This window comes from Eleginops maclovinus, chromosome 22 (genome assembly GCF_036324505.1).
Source record: "Eleginops maclovinus isolate JMC-PN-2008 ecotype Puerto Natales chromosome 22, JC_Emac_rtc_rv5, whole genome shotgun sequence".
NCBI classification, from domain to species: Eukaryota; Metazoa; Chordata; class Actinopteri; order Perciformes; family Eleginopidae; genus Eleginops; species Eleginops maclovinus.
This window is the reverse complement of record NC_086370.1, coordinates 5,775,036-5,796,157: the sequence shown is the minus strand read 5'-3', so window position 1 is coordinate 5,796,157 and position 21,122 is coordinate 5,775,036. Positions and strand designations below refer to the sequence as shown.

General features: G+C 40.0%; 1 protein-coding gene across 2 annotated transcripts in view; it reads right to left on the bottom strand.

Annotated features, from left to right (window-relative positions):
* Positions 1-21,122, bottom strand: part of LOC134859050 (serine/threonine-protein kinase VRK1-like) — a 25,613-nt gene extending 4,491 nt beyond the window's left edge. For both annotated transcript variants that reach the window (XM_063875338.1, XM_063875339.1), the window contains exons 1-11: positions 20,927-21,122; positions 19,889-20,023; positions 18,807-18,862; positions 15,824-15,893; positions 12,955-13,042; positions 11,229-11,337; positions 11,049-11,141; positions 10,749-10,881; positions 3,121-3,241; positions 2,900-2,958; positions 292-458 (exon numbers count right to left, since the gene is read on the bottom strand). In XM_063875338.1, coding sequence (XP_063731408.1) covers positions 292-458; positions 2,900-2,958; positions 3,121-3,241; positions 10,749-10,881; positions 11,049-11,141; positions 11,229-11,337; positions 12,955-13,042; positions 15,824-15,893; positions 18,807-18,862; positions 19,889-20,018 — 1,026 coding nt within the window. In that variant the 5' untranslated portion in view covers positions 20,019-20,023; positions 20,927-21,122. The remainder of the gene's footprint in view (positions 1-291; positions 459-2,899; positions 2,959-3,120; positions 3,242-10,748; positions 10,882-11,048; positions 11,142-11,228; positions 11,338-12,954; positions 13,043-15,823; positions 15,894-18,806; positions 18,863-19,888; positions 20,024-20,926) is intronic.

The following is a 21,122-nucleotide window of genomic DNA, read 5'->3' as shown; positions in this document are numbered from 1 at the left end:
ATAGTGCATTCAATGTCTATACCACTGTACCTATAAATTGGACATGTACATGGCATTTCGGCGTCCCCCTGTATGTACCACACACACAGTACACAAATTAATAATGATGTTGACATTTATATTTTGATATGACTCTTTAAAGAACACTGCACAGATGCTAACTGCATTTGGCTGTGTTGGTATTCTATGCAATGACAGTGAATCTAATCTCAGGTGCTTGACACAGCAGCAAGGACGCAAATCATTTCCACATAAAAACGTACATTTAAAACTGAGCTGTTCCTGTCTCACCTTCACATTGGTGGGCTTGGTTGCAGACCCCTCTGCAGGTTCTTGAGGCATGGAGAAGTCCAGCCCTCCGGTGTGGACACTGGCCAGCAGGTGTTTGAGGAGCTGGTAGTTTGGCTTCTCTTGGTAGTCCAGAGCTTTCACATAACTGAGGAACGCCTCCACTTCATCTGAAAACACAGACATGGGAATGTTAAACTGTGCACAAAATAAGCCAGATCCAAACCAACAGGGACACATATGCTACCTGTTGCAGGAGCTGTTACTGATCGATTTGACAAACTGAGACTAGGGGTGGTAGATATTGACCATAAATCAGGGTTTTGTCTAAACCGGTTAACAGGGGCGCTGCGCCCTCGTACCAAAATGCAGATGGCAGTGATGGCAGAAACGAATATTTCTGATTGTCAAAAACGGTATAACTACTGAAGGAATATGAAATTTGAGGAAAAAATGACGACTGGCAGGCAGCAGGCTTACACTGAAACTGTGATTTCTAAATTAGTTTGATTTACTCTCCTTTTGTCTGTAGAGGAAGTAAAGAAATCATAACTGGTTTTATTTCTTTGCGGTGCAATATACGACAGTTTTAAGAAGAAACTATTACTTACCTCTTCGCTGTAATGCATTATTTACACCTAAAAGTGGGCGGGGACATCATTTTGGCCGGAAGCGCCGCCATTACTATATTTTTCTACAAAAACCCCTGATAAATAATATTTCAATATTTTAAGTAAGTAAAGTATAATCACGTTTGGGATGGTTATTTTAAAAAAAGTAATCTGTTACAATAACTAGTAACCTGTAAAACATTTATTCAGTAACCTAATAAATATAAAAGTAATGAGGCCGGATTACACTCCGTTACTTTAGGATTACCTCTAAAGAAATGTCAATAAAATGTGTTTTCACTCTAGTGTATGATGTAAGGGGACAGACATATTTGCCTAACTGAGACAAATTATGTAAGTTTCAGTAAGTCAAAATTGTAACTATGAAACTACCTCGGGGCACTTGAGTCACAAACAGAAAAAAACGGATGAACCTGAAGGTCTCACAAATCCAGCAACTACACCGCCCCTAACCGTATCTCCTACAGAGAGTAGATTAGGCATGCACACAGTCATAGTATGCAGTGTGTGTGTGTGTGTGTGTGTGTGTGTGTGTGTGTGTGTGTGTGTGTGTGTGTGATGATCATACAAAGCCACTATGCATCACACACTGGCAGGGCGACATGTATGACACATTCTGCAGTAACACTTGTCACACACACACACAGTTGATGCATCCTCCTGCTCTTATCTGCGGCGGGCAGCCGGGCCTCGTCAGCAGAAGAGAGACCGGTAATACAAACATACATCACACACACCGAGCCTCACACAGGTGTGACCTCCCGTTATAGAGAGGGGAGATAAAACTTTGAAAGGCGTGTCGACGGGACGGCTGTTACACCGGAACAAAGTTATTCAGGAGCTTCAGGTAACAGAGGGAAAAATGGAGGCTGTTATTCTAGGGGGGGATTTGGAAGAAACATTGTTGGGGCTCGTTTGCGGACTCTTAAGCTGCTTTCTTATGATTCGCGGTGAAACGGATCTGCACTGACGTGTGTTTCCTGAACGTCAGCGTTTACCCCAATAAGATGACATCTGTATGTAGCGGCGCCATAGTTTGTGGGCGTTGTATGCAATGTGAGCGTAGTTTCAGACATCGTTAATAGTTTAAAATAAATAACTTCTTGATTCTTTTTTGTTGTTCCCCCCTATTTACGGCGCCCCCCATGGATGGATGAGCTCTTAGCATTCGCCTATACTGCCTATGCCCAGGGCCGGCCCTGACTGTTCATATAGTTTGACGGGTGTGAAAAAACGTTAAACTAAAGTAGAATGATCTAATTGCGGAACATCTCAAATCTATTATCCTTTGTTTTTTGACTTAAAACATTGTCTTAAATATGCTGTCTATGCATACAGGAATATTGTTGTTCAACAGCTGTTACTTATATGCAGAGGTGGGAGAAGTTCTCAGATCTTGTACTTGAGTAAAAATACCAGGAATACTCTGTTACATTAAAAGACCTGCATTCAAAATGTTACTCAAGTAAAAGCACAAAAGTATTCTCATCTAAATGTACTTAAAGTAGCGACAGTAAAAGTAGTCATTGTTTGATTGGTCCATTTCAGAATAATATCTCTGATATGTTTTATAATGATTGATCATTAAAGTGTTCTCAGAGCTGGTAAAGGTGCAGCTAGTTTGAATGGACTCTGTATACTGCAGGGTAGCTGCTGGATTTACTCCAGGTGAACTAAAGTCTGATTTAGGGGATGATTATATGTCATCATTAATCCAAATCTGCCTAGTAACCTCTGAATTGTAGTGGGGTAGAGGTACAAAGCAGTAGGAAATAGAAATATTCAAGTAAAGTAGTAGAATCTCAAAATTCTACTTGAGTAAATGTACTTAGTTACTTCCCATCTCTGCTTATATGCTCTTGACTGTCAGCCAACTCTACTCTCTGATTAGACAGAAATGATTCTCCTCCATGGACCCATCGCACTATTTACAAATTCTCAGTTTAAGGTAAATAGTGTAAAAGTTTACCCTTCCTCACCTGTGCTGGCTCCTCTCACAGACAGCTGTAGGACTGAGTCTGGAAGATTATCCATCAGACTGAGAAAGGAGGAAGAGGAGATGAAAGCAGTGACAAGGTGAGGACAGAAACATTATGAGAGATGTAAGTTGGGGGTAAACAGTAATGTGGGAGCAAAGAAATGTGTGTTAAAGTGAGTTAAACGAAAATGTTCTGTCTGTAGAAACAGAACTTGGACCTACCTGGCCTTGGCCTCCTGGACCTTAGTTGGGTACTTCAGAAGTTTCTCCCAAGGTAGAGAGCCACATAACCAGTGAAGAAGACAAAAACCCAAAATCTGCAGGTCACCACGTCTGGATGGAGCTTTACAAAGACAAAACGAGAGATAAGCTGGTCAGGAAAAATATGATCTAATAGACAACCCTTATAATTTTTGAAAAATCCCACCTGACTCCACCACAAATAGTGTGTTTGAGAACACTTTTAGTTTTGTTGGTCAAAGCTTAGCATTTTGTCCTTCTCTTTTAAAGATCAGTAGCGTAATTCCACAAAGAGGCAAAAAGCAGCAGTACAAATGTCAGTGTGACTTGCACTCTTATCACAAAGAGTCACCTTAATGTACTTTCAAAGGACAAATCTTTCACCAGAGGAGTCAAGGTTGGACACAAATACCATTTCCAGCTCTGGCAAGGTGTAGCACATTTGTGATTCATGAATAAATTGAGAAATGTGCAGCAGAACAATTCCCCTCTTACATTGTGTCTCTTGTCAGTTGGACATTTTGGTTTGGCCTCACAAGATGAAAAAATATTCTAAAAGCAAATTGTGGCTTTTAATTTGCAGGCTGTTTTGTTACATTAGTCTGAGACACCATGACACGTTTTTATACTGTAGTAACCAGTGTTGGGCAAATTACTTCCAAACTGTAATACAGTACATATTACATTACTGTCTTTTTAAAGTAATAAGTTACATTACATTATTACTGTCTCCGATATGTAATGCGTAACACTACTTGTGCGTTACTTTGAGTTACTTTCACCAAACGGCCAAATGTTGGTCATGGTAAATGTTGCGGCAGCAAGGCATTGAAGGTCCAGTGTTTGCTAAGCTAAAGGAGGTTATAGAGGAAGTTTCAAAGCTCCTTTCCTATCATCTAGAGAACTCCAACAGCTCTTATCATGGCTGCCACTGAGGTACTTCCGGGTCATTTCACTCCGTTACGAACCTTCCTAAGACATACAGACAATTTGACCACAACCTATGTGTTTCTTTTGTTTTAGATTCCAAAATGCCAAGGTAACGGATTCACGACAGCCCTTTTTGTCAGTTAAGAGTTCACGGTAACAGTAAAGGGATAGGGTTAGCTTTCATCCCTACTTAAAGCTAGCAATGAAGGGTTTTAACGATGACCTGAATATTTGTATACACCAGAATGACTTCCCATGTATAAGACTTCTTTAAGAACAGGTTTGTTTGCACCTTATTGTGAATGTGTGATTGCAGGGGTCTGAATTAATGTGCGAGGTCTATCAATACTTGTCGACCAAGTCCATCCAGAAAGGGGTCGAGCCCGGGGACTTTTAGCAGCTCAATACTGTAACGGCCGCCACCCGTCTCCGGAGAAATTACCTATCGACTAGCTCCATCAACGAGGAGAAATCTCCTCCCTGAGCCACAAACGCCATTGATCCTTCCCTACAGTCTGGTCTAAGGAAGAAGCTCGGTCACAGGACCAGACTACACCAAATTGGTGGGCAGTAATCTGATTACAAGATAAGCAATTTGTATTATAAGTTTTACAATTTATTTTCATCATAGATGGATTCTTCAACATGGGGAGAGGGTATGGGGATGAAGAAATTGGCAGGGTGAATGAATCACTTCAAGGAGATAAATGTGTGGGGGTGTGCCTGAATAAAAAACTTGAAGGTTAGCAGGGGGCGCTAAACTGCTAGGACCCAGCAGGACGGAAAAATAATCAATGACTGAATGGGAGAGGCGGTTAAAGTCTGGATGTAGACACTGACTGTGTAGGAAGGGCCTTTGAGAGGAGGGGTGTTAGCAAATGTCCTTTAACAATGGCATCAGAAACCTTAAAACTAAACTAATACCCACAGGTAAGGGTATGAAACCCTGTGGGGGTGCTGATAAGTAAGGGATAATGTGCAGCGAGGCGGTCATTATGTGGAAAAGAACACCCGAGGATCGTATTTCTTCCGCTAAGAAAAAAAAACCTGTTCCACGGCTTACCAACGGCTGGAACTGCAACAACAACAACAACTTTATGGCAGCACTGACCGAAGTTTTCTGTAACTGTTCAAGTCTGTTCACAGTTTCTGATCCACTTACAAGTCCTTAAACACTGCAGAGCCCAGACCGTGTTCCTGTAGTGTCTGTCTTCTTCTGGGGATTATCTGACGTCCCGCGCTCCGTAACATCTTTTCCTTTCTCTTTCTTGATCCTCCTTAGCAATAGTCAATATAGTGCTTTACAGCGGTCTGTACCACTGGATTAACACACATGTTCTGAATTGACCAATCAGAACTGAGTATTCAACTAAACCATGTAGCAATAGATTGTAATAAATGTGGGTTTGAAATTTCCCCCTTAAACACCGTGAGGTTTTGGTAGAGAAAGTTTAGAAACTCTGGTTTAGTTGACTATAATTCAAAATGTCCGGAAGACAAAAAAAGCAAAGCAAAAAAAGGCATGATTTTATTCAACCATACTCTTCAGACCAGGAGCATCAGACCAAATGAATTACATCTGAATGTCACGCTATGGATGCAAGTTCACTACGAACACACAAACTGGCGTAAGACAACCCACAATCGCCACCAAGTAATGATGACTGGTTCCAAAGTGATTCATAAAACTGTGATTACATACACAAACATCCGGTGTTAGTGCTGTCAGAGGAACACTTACATCTGTCCTGGGCACGTTGCCGAACATGGTTGTATGTCACAGAATTTCTGAAAGACATCACGCTTTGATCAGGGTCTCAGCACCTTCCTACGACTTTTCAAAAGACCCTCCAGATAAAATTCCCTCAAATCCAAGAACCCAACATGGCTTAGCTGGAGACACGGATAAAGGTGGATGACTGTTACAAAACTGAAACTTTATAATGAGAAACAACAGATGTTTCAGAAGCTTGCGGACAATGATTTAAAGCATTGAACGTGAAACCATGACGCAATTACAGAGGACTTAGCTTAGCAACTAACGTTACCTTTAAATAATGTTAAAAAAACGTCATATTTGTGCACAAAATGTATGAATTCAAGCTCTTTTAATGACTTACAGTATGTCTATTGATGTGTTCTTTAAAAACTTAAAAGCCTTGATTTTTTTTGCCCTCAAACTGACAAACTTTCAACGGTTTCAAGGATCCGTTGAATCCATGTTTGATAGCTCAGGGTCCAAAGTGGAGCCGGTTTCGTGAATATTGTCATCAATTGCCCAGATTGTGTAATAAAGCGAGAAATAAAAGGACTTCATTCAACTACTGGATGAAGCAAGCAGAAATGGAAATACCATCTGTGAAACTACAGTAGACTGGTTGGACTTTTACGGCGACTTTTTTAACTAAACAAGTCTACAAAAACATTCATTGCCTTCAGCATCAAGTGTCAACTATCCGTCAGGTCTAAATATGACACTGACTGCTACGCTACATCTCAACAACTACTGACAATGACAAATGTTTGCCCTTGTGGGCGTAAAGTATGCATTAAGTCAGCATTACAGCGTGGCTTCCTGTTGTTGTAAATAATTGTACAACACTTCACTGCTGCTAAGAGCGTGTTAAAGGAGAATAAAGATGAAAAATATACGTGATACTGACACTGGGAAAAAAACTGTTGCAACTCCCAGAGTGCAATAATAGGTTAACAATTAAAAAGATCAACGAGTACATTAAGTGCCGCTGCCCTCTGTGTGCTCTGGGCGCGTTATCAAAGCTCATAATAGTGTTTTCTGTGTGTGCTCTTCTTTGTTCAATGTGTTTTGCCCTCTTGTGAGGAATGGCAGGGCAGTGCAGAGAGATGTGCGTTCACATACATGCTTAAACAGCTCTGAAAGGGACATGCTTGAAAAACACACACAGGCACGATACATGAATACTGAACACCCCCATACACACTCTCTCCGTGCTTTAGACAAGGAGGTGAGGCAGCGATGGTGTTGTTGTTAATTATCTTCTATTGTTATTCAGATTCCCCAAAGCGTGCCGCGGTGTCACACTCTTAACCCTTCCGCTTCACAGTCTTGTCGTTTGGAGACGGTCTTCTGTCTGCCGGACGCCCACCGAATGGTGGTAATTACACCGTTTAGCTCCGAGTTCAAAGGCCTGCCATTCGCCAGCTGCGTTCACCAAACCTTACCATGGCAACCTGTCAACATCTTTGCAGGGATTGGTGCCATCGGGTCGAAGAGGGGCCGCGTCCTTGGTCTAAATCTCCATGCGCGGTGGAAAATACTTAAAGATGACAATAACCGGGAAAATACAAACGTTTCTGTTTTGTTCCCATAGCTGGAGGTTTGATCAGTTCTTTCAAGATCAAGCTGCTCTGTGTTTACAACAATAATAAATTCTGTCAGGGTGGAATAAGTGGGAATGATAATAAGATGGACAGCTAAATTGTGCGTCCATAATTGTAGCAAGTGTTGTATTTTTGTACATTTAAACTGCAATTGGTGCAGTAAAAGTGACACTGTTTGACTTTATATGCCAATTTATCATATCATGCTATAACCTTTTGGATGTATTACATAAAAGGGTCCTTTTATGCTAATTTCCAGGTTCATGTTTGTATTTGGCGCCTCTACTGGGACATGCCTCCATGCTTTAATGTTCAAAAAGCTCTTTATTCTTCTCATCCTGCCTGTGCTGCAGCACCTCTTTTCACCCTCTGTTTGAAACCAGAGCCCAGTCTGCTCTGATTGGTTAGCTGGCCAGCTCTGTTGAGATTGGTCAACTGCTTAGAGATATCCCGCCCCTTAGCCTATCACGTACAATGTGAGTACTAGCAAATAGAAGTAAAAGTGTTACAAAGTGAAGTCATTATATTGCGAAAAGACTGCAATTGAGGCATTTCAGGAGCTAGCCAATAGAAGTAAACAAAGGAGTCCAATGGAGGCGTTTCAGGTAGGAGGTGAATAGGTGGGAGAGAAACTCCCTCTGAAGGGAACACAGGGATTTTAGCCTTTACAGACCATTGACATGCATTAAAACCTTTATAACACACTACAGGAAAGGGAAAATCCCCCAAAGCATAATAGGGCCTCTTTAAGTCTTGGAAGGCTCTCAAAAATGTCATGACGTATATATATTTACTTTTCTCAACAAAAAAGTTAAACCGGCATGGGTCTGTGTTTAAAGCGATGATGAACTCTGTCAGGCTGGCAGAACTCTAATAAGTGCACATGTTGGAAAGATAGATAGCAAACAAACGTGCATTTATAATTGTAATTTCTATAGCTATGCTTTCTCCCACTGCTTTCAAAATCATATTAAAATTGACACAGTTTCCATTTGTTAGATATTGCTGACAGGACATTTTCTGCCCCTCTTTTACTTATCGATCCTGCTGATAGAAACACTACCGCAGCGATTAGGCGGCCTGAGCCATCGCTAGCACACAATATCGAACTGGAGGGGAGTGGAGTTGGGGCGGAGTGGAGCTTATGGAGGGTTATCTGTGGCTAGCGCCTCCCTCTAACCAAACATCAAAGCCCTTAATTAATGGGGGATGAATACACGACGCAGGTTATGACTTCGGCTAATTAGGGTATTGTTAAACAGGGACGGTGGGGGGCGGGGGGAATTCAGCAGGGGCTGCGGATGGAGAATCGATGGTCAATGAAGAGAAGGAGCATGTAGGCAATTTGCCAGTTAATGTGTTCCCAATATCATCCGAGGGAGGCAGGGGGGCGGCGGGGCGGAGAGGGGAGACTGTTTTACATCTATTGACAAACTAAGACTGCCCACAAAAAGGACAGAGCTTACTGTAGGATTAATACAGATACTGTTGGAAGTACTTTTCATTCTTAAAAAACTAACTAAAATCACTGGTAGCAAAATCAGCTGTCAGGGATTATCAATAAGCATTTCATTGCTGGTGTTTTTTCCAAGCTGTACATCTACCGGCGTAGGAAAAAAGGAAACATAACCTCTAGGCTCTTACTGTACACTTTTATCTTGGTTGCTTGTTAGCGCTTATAAATGTATTAATGAGCAGCTCATACAAAACAAATTGAAAGACCTCTTTAAAATGACTTGTTGAATTAACAAAGAAGCTCTGAAAAAACTGAAACGTTGACTTTAATTAAATGTATTATGTCAACAAGTTCCACATAACTGTATTAGGTTTGTTGAAGGCAATTATATTAAGTTTAAAGGTCCCCTATTATGCAAAATGCACTTTTTGCTGTCTTTTATACATACATGTGTGTCCCCGGTGTGTAAGGAAACTCACTAAGTGTCAAAAATACAACCCTCTCTCTTTGCGTCTTTACCCACATCTCTAAAAACAGGGGTACAAACGAGCTGATCCAGATTTGCTTCGGTTGACATGACATCATAACCTGAAATGTGGGCTGGCTTTACATTGAACTCCTGGCAACGTCCCGCTCACGTGACACGTCTCAATTTATCGTCCGCATTATACAGTGGCGAGCTGAATCCCCTCCGCAGCACCTCTGTGTGTCTGTGTGTTCAGCAGGATGTCTGCAGGAGGGACTTAGAGTTGATGTATATAATGTATATAATGTTCTGTTCTAGTGGTAAACTCTGAGAAGTGTTTCAGAAATAATGCTGGATGTGGTTTGGAACATAATGGGGTTTAATCACGGCAGTGTTTAGCTTAGTTTATCCCTGTAGAAAAGTCTCTTCAGAGGAGAGAGAGCTGCATGACGCTGCAAAGGGGCGTGGCCAGCTTCAGCTCAAATTTAAAGCGACAGTCACAGAATCAGCACTTCAGGAACAGGGCTGAAATAGAGGGGGATGAGGCATGCTGCAATTGGGGATCTGTTTGGTATTTTGAACAAAACTCTTCACAGACATGTTTTGTCCATAGCCCTATAATATGTTGCTGAAATACAGCATAACAGGAGACCTTTAAATAAAAACATTAGGTTCAACTTGTTGACATAATACATTTAAATAAAGTCAACCGTTAATTTGTTCAGTTAGTTTACTTGAAGTCAGTGTAAATGTGGAACGTCCTTATCTTCTGTGAACTGACGCAGAACTAATTAAATGAACAATTGTGGGCTGAGAAATATGTTGTTTCAGCATCAAAAAATTCACAGAGTTAATTTTACAACATCTCACATCATGCCACAACCTTTCCCATGCTTTTTTTGATGCAATAATGACCTAAACTAAAGTATAGTGCAATTTCTTGATGAACCATTTATTTTTTACTGAACTCAAGTTTGAATGCCAGAGAAGTAGTGAATTATAGGTACCTGTATGGTGCACTAACACAAGTTGGAACACTGGACACACACACTTGGCATCTTTTAACATAAGTTTCGCAAACTGACAAATAAAACTTATTTCTTTCCATAAATTAAATTAACGTACCACTAGACCATTGTCGAAAAGGAGCCACCGTTCATTTGAATGTGTTAAATGGAAATTATCTAATGAGTATCAACCACATATGGTAACGTTGCCAGCTAGCTAGCTTACAGCTAGCTTACCGATTATCACTTCCAGTGAGGGCAGAGCAGTTGTGTGCGATTTTGAGAAAACACTAAATGATCGAAAATCCCACAATGCACTGTGTTCGCAGTCCAATGCAGTGTACTTGTGTCAGAATCAGTAATTTCTACTTCTCTTTTTATACTGGCTTACCAAGTCCTTTGTGGGCATCAAGGCTGGTGTACTCAATGGTTCCATTGTGGCCCTTCTTGGGGTTTTCCTTGTATTCTTTGTGGACTCCTTCAGGACAGTATCTGTAGGACAGCCCGTAGTCTGCGAGATAGACCTACAGGACACACATACACATAAAAGACATAAATGATAGATCACTTGCATAGTTAGAACTCAGAAGCATAGTCTTGATTGCAAAACATACTTAACAATCATTTTCTGTAGACTATAGCAGTAGTCATTACTGTGCACATGCAGGATAATCAACGGAGATAGACTCACCTGTTCGGGGTCTCTGCAGCCCAGCATGAGGTTGGCAGCTTTAATGTCTGCATGCACATACTCGTTCTCATGAATATACTCCAGAATGTCCACCTGGCAAAGGACGGAAATTGAGATCAATGCACAACGTCATGGGTAACCTTTGTCCGCCTTATGGTAAGGATATTAAAGTGATCGCACCAGTCCTCGACCAAGCTGGAGAACTGTGGCCTTCTTCAGCCGACCTCCGCTGTGTTCCAAGATTTTCTGAAGGTCACTGCCCAGCCGGTCCATGGCCATGAAACGATACCTGAGAGGGAGAGGGGAAATCGGTGTTCAATATTTTTTTGTATCTTTAAAATAACTCCTAATGCTGATTAACTTGTGTTTGAAAGTATTGAAAAAAAACTGTGGAATCTCAGATGTTTCACCCGGGAATAACAGGGTTTAAACAACCTTGCAGTCCTTTAATGGAGGGAGAAAAGTCGCTGTGAAAAAGTGTTCAAGCATTATAAAAAAATCGGAAAAAAGGAGGATATTTACCCAAATATTCGCAAGGCTTTAAATCAGGGACATTCAGCTGGCCTGCTGCTCACTATGGACGCTCCCTGTACAGTGTTAAGTTGATTTGCTTGGCTCACTCAGTGTGTAACCATGGCAACGCAGCATCATCGGGTAACATCTGCCATTTGTTGTTATGCAGCAGTGACAACAACTTTTTAAGATGATTCAACTGCTAATGTGTGTGCAAAATGAATCATGCGGCAATGTAATCACTTTAGGACCGGACGAACAGGTGGAAAAAAATCTAATTAGAGGGAAAAAGGTTACTTGTTGGATCTGAACGTTGTTTTTATGGCTACATTACATTTTAAATAAACAATGTCACACTTGTTCTAAGCTTTTCATTATAACAGGCTTGACTGTGTGTGTGTGTGTGTGTGTGTGTGTGTGTGTGTGTGTGTGTGTGTGTGTGTGTGTGTGTGTGTGTGTGTGTGTGTGTGTGTGTGTGTGTGTGTGTGTGTGTGTGTGTGTGTGTGTGTGTGTGTTTTAGGGCCACTAACAGAGCCTATGGCTGCCCTGGGAACATTGGTATCACCATTATTACCTTCTGAAAGACATTCCCATTCAGTAAGGGAAAAAAGCTCTCATATGAACAAGATGTTAGAAAGAAAACACACGGTAAAAGGAATACAGATAAAAAGATTGTTCTATTTATAATTATTATACAAATTATAGTAATGAACATAGTCCTCCTTCCAAGGCAAAGATATAGTTAATCTTTGATTGAGTAAAAGAGAGATTAAAATTATAACGCTGGTCTAAAAACTAGTCTTGAAAGTAAGCCTTTTCCGAAGTGGCTGGAAAACCTGCTCTGTTCAGAAAGAACCAAAAAAGAACTGAGAACATACCTGATGTTCAACATGACAAACAAACGTTCTACCCAATGTGTCAGATGTAGTTTGGCTTCTTTTGAAGGGTCGGTTTTATGCTCGTTTCAGGTTTAATGGTATTTAGTGTGTCTACTGTGACATGTCTCCATGCTTTAATGTTGTCACAAAGCTCAGCCTACTGCCTGTGCTGCAGCTCCTCTTTTCACCCTCTGTCTGAAACCAGAGCCCAGTCTGCTCTGATTGGTTAGCTGTACAGGTAATGTAATGTGTACGGGTTGAAACCAGATTTAATGTGAACCTGTTTAATTGGCATTTGTCATCATGACTAATAGCCTACATTAGCAAACTGTGCTGATGGCGTCACAGCACATAATCCAGCTTGTGTTGCATTAGTAATAAGCAACATGTAAAGTTGATTTACATAATATAATCATACAGTTCAGCCGAGTCCCGTGTTTGTATCCCTAACCCTTATATCAAACGTGTATTATGGTCATCATCCAATGACATTTGTCCTGAAAGCTTGTCAATACCTCAGGTCGTTATATTCAGCGAGTCCTGATCCCCAGTAGGTTGGTATGCCCAGGAAGTCCAGGTTCCTTTTCGCCTTCCATTTTTGCACTGAAACAAGAATAGATAATAAAACCAGTTAATTATGTCAATGACTGTTTGTATATTTCTGTTTTTAAACTCCTATAGTGTCTGAGAAGACTGAATTGCAGGGGGACAACCAACGTCTACACTTAACTCTAAAGCACAACGGTTGAGGCAGATAAGAAACCTTGGTCTGTTGAACCATTGTTCTGACTGAGGACTTAAACAAACTTTGATGTTACTCCCTAAGAATTCTCAAAGTCTAATCATTTCCAAACCCTGACTCAACCCCAAGTATAATACTCTCCTTTTTAAATAAGTATTGGAAGAAAAGCAACAAATCTCAAAGTAGAACTGAACTTGTTAGGGTAATAGAGTGATACAGAAATAACGCATTTATTTTAGGCCGACAAGGAAGTTAGCATTGCTTGACAAAAGGGCTCCCTCGACAAAAAAGCAGTGGGATTTTTCCATTGGATTTTGGAATATTGTAGAAAATACAATGTTTTAAGCTTATATGTGTTGTTCAGCAATAGTCTCCACATATACAGCAGGTACAATCAGTATTGAACACGTCACCATGTTTCTCAGTAAATATATTTCTAAAGGTGCTGTTGAAATCCAACCATAGATGTCCATACATTAAGTTATGTATATTAAAATGGAATGACACAGGGAAAAGTATTGAACACGCTGACTGAAATGTATTTAATACTTCGTACAAAAGCCTTTGTTGGTAATGACAGCTTCAAGACGCCTCCTGCATGGAGAAAGTAGTCGCATGCATTGCTCAGGTGTGATTTTGGCCCATTCTTCCACACAAACAGTCTTCAAGTGTTGCATGTTCCGGGGGCCTCTTCTATGAACTCTGATCTCTAGTTCTTTCCATAGATTTTCTATTGGATTCGAGTCAGGTGATTGGCCGGGCCATTCTAGCAGCTTATTCTCTTTCTCTGAAACCAACTGAGAGTTTCCTTGGCTGTGTGTTTGGGATCATTGTCTTGCTGAAATGTCCACCCTCGTTTCATCGTCATCATCCTGGTAGATTGTTATCAAGAATGTCTCTGCACATTTTTCCATTCATCCTTCCTTCAATTATATGAAGTTTGCCAGTGCCTTATGCTGAAAAACAGCCCTGATGTTCCCACCTCCAGACTTCACTGTTGGTATGGTGTTTCTGGGGTGATGTGCAGTGCCATATGACCTCCAAACACGGTGTGTATTATGGCATACAAAGGGTTCAATTTTGGACTCATCTGACCAGACCATATTCTCCCAGTATTTCACAGGCTTGTCTAAATGTTGTGCAGCAAACTTTAAACGAGCTTCAACATGCTTTTTCTTCAGCAATGGAGTCTTGCGAGGTGAGCGTGGGTACAGGCCGTGGCGGTTGAGTGCATTACTTGTTGTTTTCTTTGAAACAATTGTACCTGCTAATTCCAGGTCTTTCTGAAGGTCTCCACAAGTGGTCCTTGGCTCTTGGACAACTCTTCTGATAAATCTTTTTTCACTCCTCTGTCAGAAATCTTGCGAGGAACACCTGGTCGTGGCTGGTTTTTGGTGAAATGATGTTCTTTCCACTTCCGGATTATGGCTCCCACAGTGCTCACTGGAACATTCAGGAGTTTAGAAATCCTCCTGTAACCAATGCCATCAGTATGTTTTGCAACAATAAGGCTGCGAAGGTCTTGAGACAGCTCTTTGCTTTTACCCATCATGAGATCTTTCTTGTGTGACACCTTGGTAATGAGAGACCTTTTTATAGGCCATCAGTTGGGACTGAACCAGCTGATATTAATTTGCACTGACAAGGGGCAGGACTGCTTTCTAATTACTGATAGATTTCAGCTGGTGTCTTGGCTTTCCATGCCTTTTTGCACCTCCCTTTCTTCATGTGTTCAATACTTTTTCCCTGTCATCCCTAACACATAACTTAATTTATGGACACCTATGGTTTGATTTCTTTGCACGTGTGGATTGCATGGGTTGTTACCGACATCTGATGAAGATGTCATGTCAACAGCACCTTGAGAAATATATTTACTGAGAAAAATAGTGACGTGTTCAATACTTATTTTACCCGCTGTATACAACAATTTAATGATTTTTTATTGTAAAACAAATTGCAAGAAGCTCACATTAGGCTGTAAACAACCTAAATCCTGGTAGCATGACTTGACATCACCACTGCTAAGCTAAAGGTGGCTAACATTCGGCGTTATGGCGTTTAATAATCCCATTTAGACAGTTCTTACTAACCACCGTTTTTTTGACACATAGAAGTTTCAGATGTTCATTTATGTCTTATTTTATGTTGTAGAACACAACTGAAAAATCCTCTCAAGCTTTTATCAACAGATCTTATTTTGGAATATAACAAAAAACCAGATATGGTCAAAGGCTGTAAATATTAATGTTACAGTATTAAGGGTTAAAACACACAGCTGCACACACACACACACACACACAGCGCAGACAGAGCAGTGGTTCTGGCTCAGAGCTGGATCGCGGTCGGCCTGACTGGCTCTCCACCAGACTGGCAGGTGGTCAGGGGCTCAGCGGCGGCCCGGGCATCATTACGTGTGAGTGGCTTCCTCTCTCCCGCACCTCTCCAAACCAAGGCGTTTGGAGAGCTCAGACAAGCGTGGAGAGGGGGGCTAACTGCCACTGAGGTGCATGTTTGCTTTGGCTTATTATTAATTACTGTGCTGCAGGCGGCAAAGCCTCCGTGTCTGCGGCCACTTCATCAGTCAAACACACTCGTGCTCCAGTGAGCTGCCGGGACACTGGACGGACGCTGCTACTCACTGCTCTCGGCTTTGGCCGACCTCTGGTAGAACTTGAGCTCGGAGAACAGGGGGCCGTTCTCATGGTACTCCTGTAGATGCAAGGGAACATTACTAACCATTTCATTATCACGGTCAAAGACGGCTAGACAAAAACACGTTAGCATTTCCCAGTTGAAAGAGATAAGGCTCCACAATAAGAAAAATAAAGTGATCTTTTGACTCATATTTTGATTAGGATACAGGGGGACTGATCATTTTGTATCATTATTCTCATTATGAATACGAATTATGGAAAATATATTCTGATAATCATGGTGGTATTTTTAAACAGCGTTATAAAGTCTGTACAATACGATTTGTTGCCAAGTTTGTCTTTGCACTTCCAGAATACGTTGTTTAAAATGTTATTTTAACACATATTTAGCCTTAACAAATATTGGGCTTCCTGCGATTTGAATGTTGGGCTAGTCTAATCCATAATTTGATTTTGATAAAAATGTGATTAATTGTATAGGGTAGTAGGAGACATTAGTGTGGTATTCTTTTTCTTTCAAAGATTTGTTTCTGTCTAAATCATAGGACTCTCCAAAATAAATAGAAAACACATGGCACGGCAGCTAAAACATTTCCATTTAACCATTTGAACTCTAAATTAGGTGGAAGGAGAATTCCACCTCTTTTAAAAAATATCTAGTCATGTTGTCTAAACTGGGTAACGCCCTCTTACTGTCGGCGTGTGCCCTCAACCAAATGCAGATTTTCCCCGTAAAATGTTAAAGTGATGCCGAAAACAATATTTCTGTTGGTCAAATACAATTGAATTGCTCCAACATTATGAAGATGGTGTCAAATGTCTCATCAGATGGCAGAGACAGCTTTGTTTTTATGGCGAATAAATAGGGGATGGACGTCTGGTGGGTCTGCCGGTGAACGAGTGGCAGGCAGCAGGCTAACATTGAAACTGATTTCTGAATCACATCCTTTCTTTTACTCTCCTTTTTTCTGTTGATGAAAAAAAGAAACCGGAACTCTGGATTTATTTGTGGTTTGAGGTGCAGTATATGACTCAGCAGCTTTAAAACAGGAATTCTTATTATGTCTGCATGCACATACTCGTTCTCATGAACGGATATGTGCATGCAGCGGGCCGTAATTTTCGCCGGATGACGTTAGCGCTCTCATACGATATTTTCCCTGGGGATATATAGCCCAGCCTTGGGAGGAGGTAGAGTATTCTTATAAGAGCATTATAGCATGACATTAATATACAGGTGCATCTCAATAAATTAGAATATCGTCGAAAAGTTCATTTATTTCATTAAGTCAATAAACATGTATTAACTCAGATATTATATGAATTCATTACACAAAGTGAAATATGTCAAGCCTTTATTTGTCTTAATCTTGATGACTACGGCTTACAGCTAATGAAAACCCAAAACTCAGTATCTCAGAAAAATGTGAATATTGTGAAAAAGTTCAATATTGTAGACTCACGGTGTCACTCTAATCAGCTCATTAACTCAAAACGTCTGCAAAGCTGTCCTGAGCCTTTAAATGGTTTCTCAATCTGGTTCAGTAGGCCTCACAATCATGGGGAAGACTGCTGACTTGACAGTTGTCCAGAACACACTCATTGACACCCTCCACAGGTAAGCCTGAAAAGGTCATTGCTAAAGAAGCTGGCTGTTCACAGAGTGCTGTATCTAAGCATATTCATACAAAGTTGAGAGGAAGGAAAAAGTGTGGTAGGAAAAGGTGCACAAGCAACAGGGATAACCGCAGCCTTGAGAAGATTGTCCAGAAAAGGTCATTCAACAATTTGGGGGAGCTTAGGAATGGACTGAGGCTGGAGTCAGTGCATCAACAGCCACTACGCACAGATGTATAGAGGACATGGGCTACAACTGTCGCATTCCTCGTGTCAAGCCACTGCTGAACCAGAGACAACGTCAGAAGCGTCTTACCTGGGCTAAGGAGAAAAATAACAGGTCTATTGCTCAGTGGTCCAAAGTTCTCTTTTCAGATGAAAGTACATTTTACATTTCATTTGGAAATCAAGGTCAAGAGTGGAGAGGCACAGAATCCACATTGCTTGAAGTCCAGTGAGAAGTTTCCACAGTCAGTGAAGATTTGGGGAGCAATTTCATGCTACCCTCTTCTCACAAGCTTTATGGAGATGCTGATTTGATTTTCCAGCAGGACTTGGCATCTTCCTACACTGCCAAAAGTACTAAGACCTGGTTTGATGACCACGGTATTACTGTGCTTGATTGGCCAGCAAACTGGCCTGACCTGAACCCTATAGAGAATCTATGGGGTATTGTCAAGAGGAAGATGAGAGACACGAGACCCAAAAAAGCAGACGAGCTGAAGTCCGCTATCAAAGCAACCTGGGCTTCCATAACACCTCAGCAGTGCCACAGGCTGATCGCCTCCATGCCAGGTCGCATTGATGCAGTAATTCATACAAAAGGAGGCTTAACCAAGTACTGAGTGCATACATATGAACATTCTTTTCAGGAAGCCGAAAATCGTTTTTTGTTTTGGTCTTATGTAATATTCTAATTTTCTGAGATACTGATTTTTGGGTTTTCATTAGCTGTGAGCCGTCGTCATCAAGAATAAGACAAATTAAGGCTTGAAATATGAGTTTAATTTTTTTTATGAACTTTTCCACGATATTCTCATTTATTGAAATGCACCTGTATATAATTTATCAGAATTTAGCAGAGACTTTATTCCAAATCATCAAAGATCTAAACTCACTCTATTCACTCAGCCACCAATTTGCATGAATGATTCATTTATTAAAGGCTGATCCAAACCTGATACCTGAACCATAAAAACTTTGCAAACTCTACTTCCCCTTAACAGAAATGCATGAGATTCAATATTCAGTCAGCTAAATGTATTTTTACTACATTATCCAAAGTTATTTAGCTTAGCTTCTTTTATGCGTCATCGTCATTAACAGCTGTCTAAAGGTAAAATGTACTTACCAGTTTTATGACAAAGTCAGAGTCTGCTGCAACAGGTCTGTCCACATCACGGGAGGCTGGAAACAGTGAGGAATATTCAAAGAAAATACAGACGACAAATTTATAATAAATTATGAAATGTCTTAACTCTTGGATGAGATCCAGTCATTTGCATGTTTTTCTTTATCCCATACCAGGAAGACAATAACAAAATGCTGTACTTAAAAGCCGTACTGCACTTATGGATTTGTAAATGTTGGGAGTTAGTGCTGAGTGGAAAGGTCTCCATAGATTAGAGGTAGGAATATGTTAGGAATCACAGGGCTGTCTTGTTACAATCTGATCTGTTGAAAGAGCTTCCAACACAAAGAGAAAAACAGATCAATCAGAGTCTCCCAGGAAGAGAGAGATGTTCCATTACCTGCATGAACAATACATAAGAATCAGAATATTCTATTTATAGAATCATATAAAGATATAAAAATATGAAATATGTGATGGAAATACATATAAAACATATAATAAAATATGTACATTGACAATAGAAGTTAAATTAAATATGTGCAATAAAGAGGTGGAAGAAGTACTCATAGATTGTTTACTTGAGTAAAAATAGAAAATACTAAGTTACAATTCAAAGTCTTGCATTCAAAATGTACTTGAGTAAAAACAAAAACGTACTATCATAACTATATATACTTTAAGTCCTCAATGTGCAGAATGGCACATTAAAGCACAATATATTTTACACTATTGTAATATAATTATTGATACATTCATGTGTTCCTCACTTCGATAATGGGGTTCATTTGAATTACTTTATATACTTCTGTGTGGCTTAACTGTTAATAACATATGATGATGTGTTGATTTAGTTCTTGTATTAATAATCTAAATCTGTAAAGTAACTAGAAACTAAATATGAAAAATAAATGTAGTGGAGTAAACGAATAATGTGAAAATGGTACAAGTACTGACCCTTTTTACTAAAGTACAGTACTTGAATAAATCTAGTTACATTACACCACTAGCAATAAAATATATAACAAAATAAAACCACAATTGTATATAAACATAACAAGTCAACAGTGAATATCTATTACCTAAATAGATGAGTCCACAGCCACCTTGACCGATGATTTTTCCCAGCCTCCAGTTCTTCTTCTCGCTGTCGGTCAACAGGAATCCTTCTGGGAGGGGTTTGGGCAATGCCCTCTTCTTCGGTGATGGCATGACAACTGAGGAAGTGTAGGAAAAATGTGATATTCGGAATTCTTATAAAAAGGCATAAACAATTGACATTAGATCTCATGCGCCATTGGTCCCACACTACTGAAAAATAGTAGGCTTTGTAGTCACCTTTCTGTCAAGATGAAAACAAAACTGAAACACAAACTGGCTCTTACAACATTGCCCTTGAGCAATCACTGCCAGTTGTGTAGCTTTCAAAAAGATCACAAACACATTTTTAAATAAAAAAGGATTTCAAAAAATAATATTAGAAATTATTATTTCCAAAAATCAAAACGACAGTACACACTGTTAAAACGTTTGGATATCAATAATTATTTATAGAGTGTTTTATCTGAATATCCAACTGTGTTTGTGACTAAGTGACTAGGGATTCAATGTTCAACTTACTCAAATACTATATTACTATTAATTATAATTTGAAGTTACTTGTACTTTATTACTTGTCAAGTATTATAAGTACTTTGATTCAATGCTACGTAATAATTTACTACACTGCACTCCAATATTGTACTGGGACATAACGCATAAAAAGTACTTATACTTTTGGTATTTTAGGCATATTTACATGCTAATACTTTGTACTTTTACTTCAGTAAGACTTTGAATGCAGGACTTTTACTTGTAAGAATATTTTACGAGTACTTCCTCCACCACTGTGAGTAACACAGTTTATATTTAAAGGTTACACACAACATAAGAATGACAACAGAAATAGCGGCACAGTTAAATTTAACTTAATATCGTTTAACACACCGCCATTAAAGTGACAGGCCTAATGCACTGGAACATGTACGGTTTAACAACTAAAGCTAACAGTTACCGTTAGTATCAAGGAGCATTTCTCTATCAGCTAACTAAAAGCGAGTAGGAGTGATTATATTACTTACATGCTTTGTTATGTACCGACCTCGAAAGGGAAACCCAGCCGTACGTCGTCCCTTTGCGTATAAAAAAATATCGATACTAGGGAATTTATTTAGATACACGTGGATAATGTGTACTTGAAATCAAATCAAATCTTAAAATGTGTATCTTTCCTCTGTTCCTCATTTATCGGTGCAAAACAGAAACAAACGCTTCACT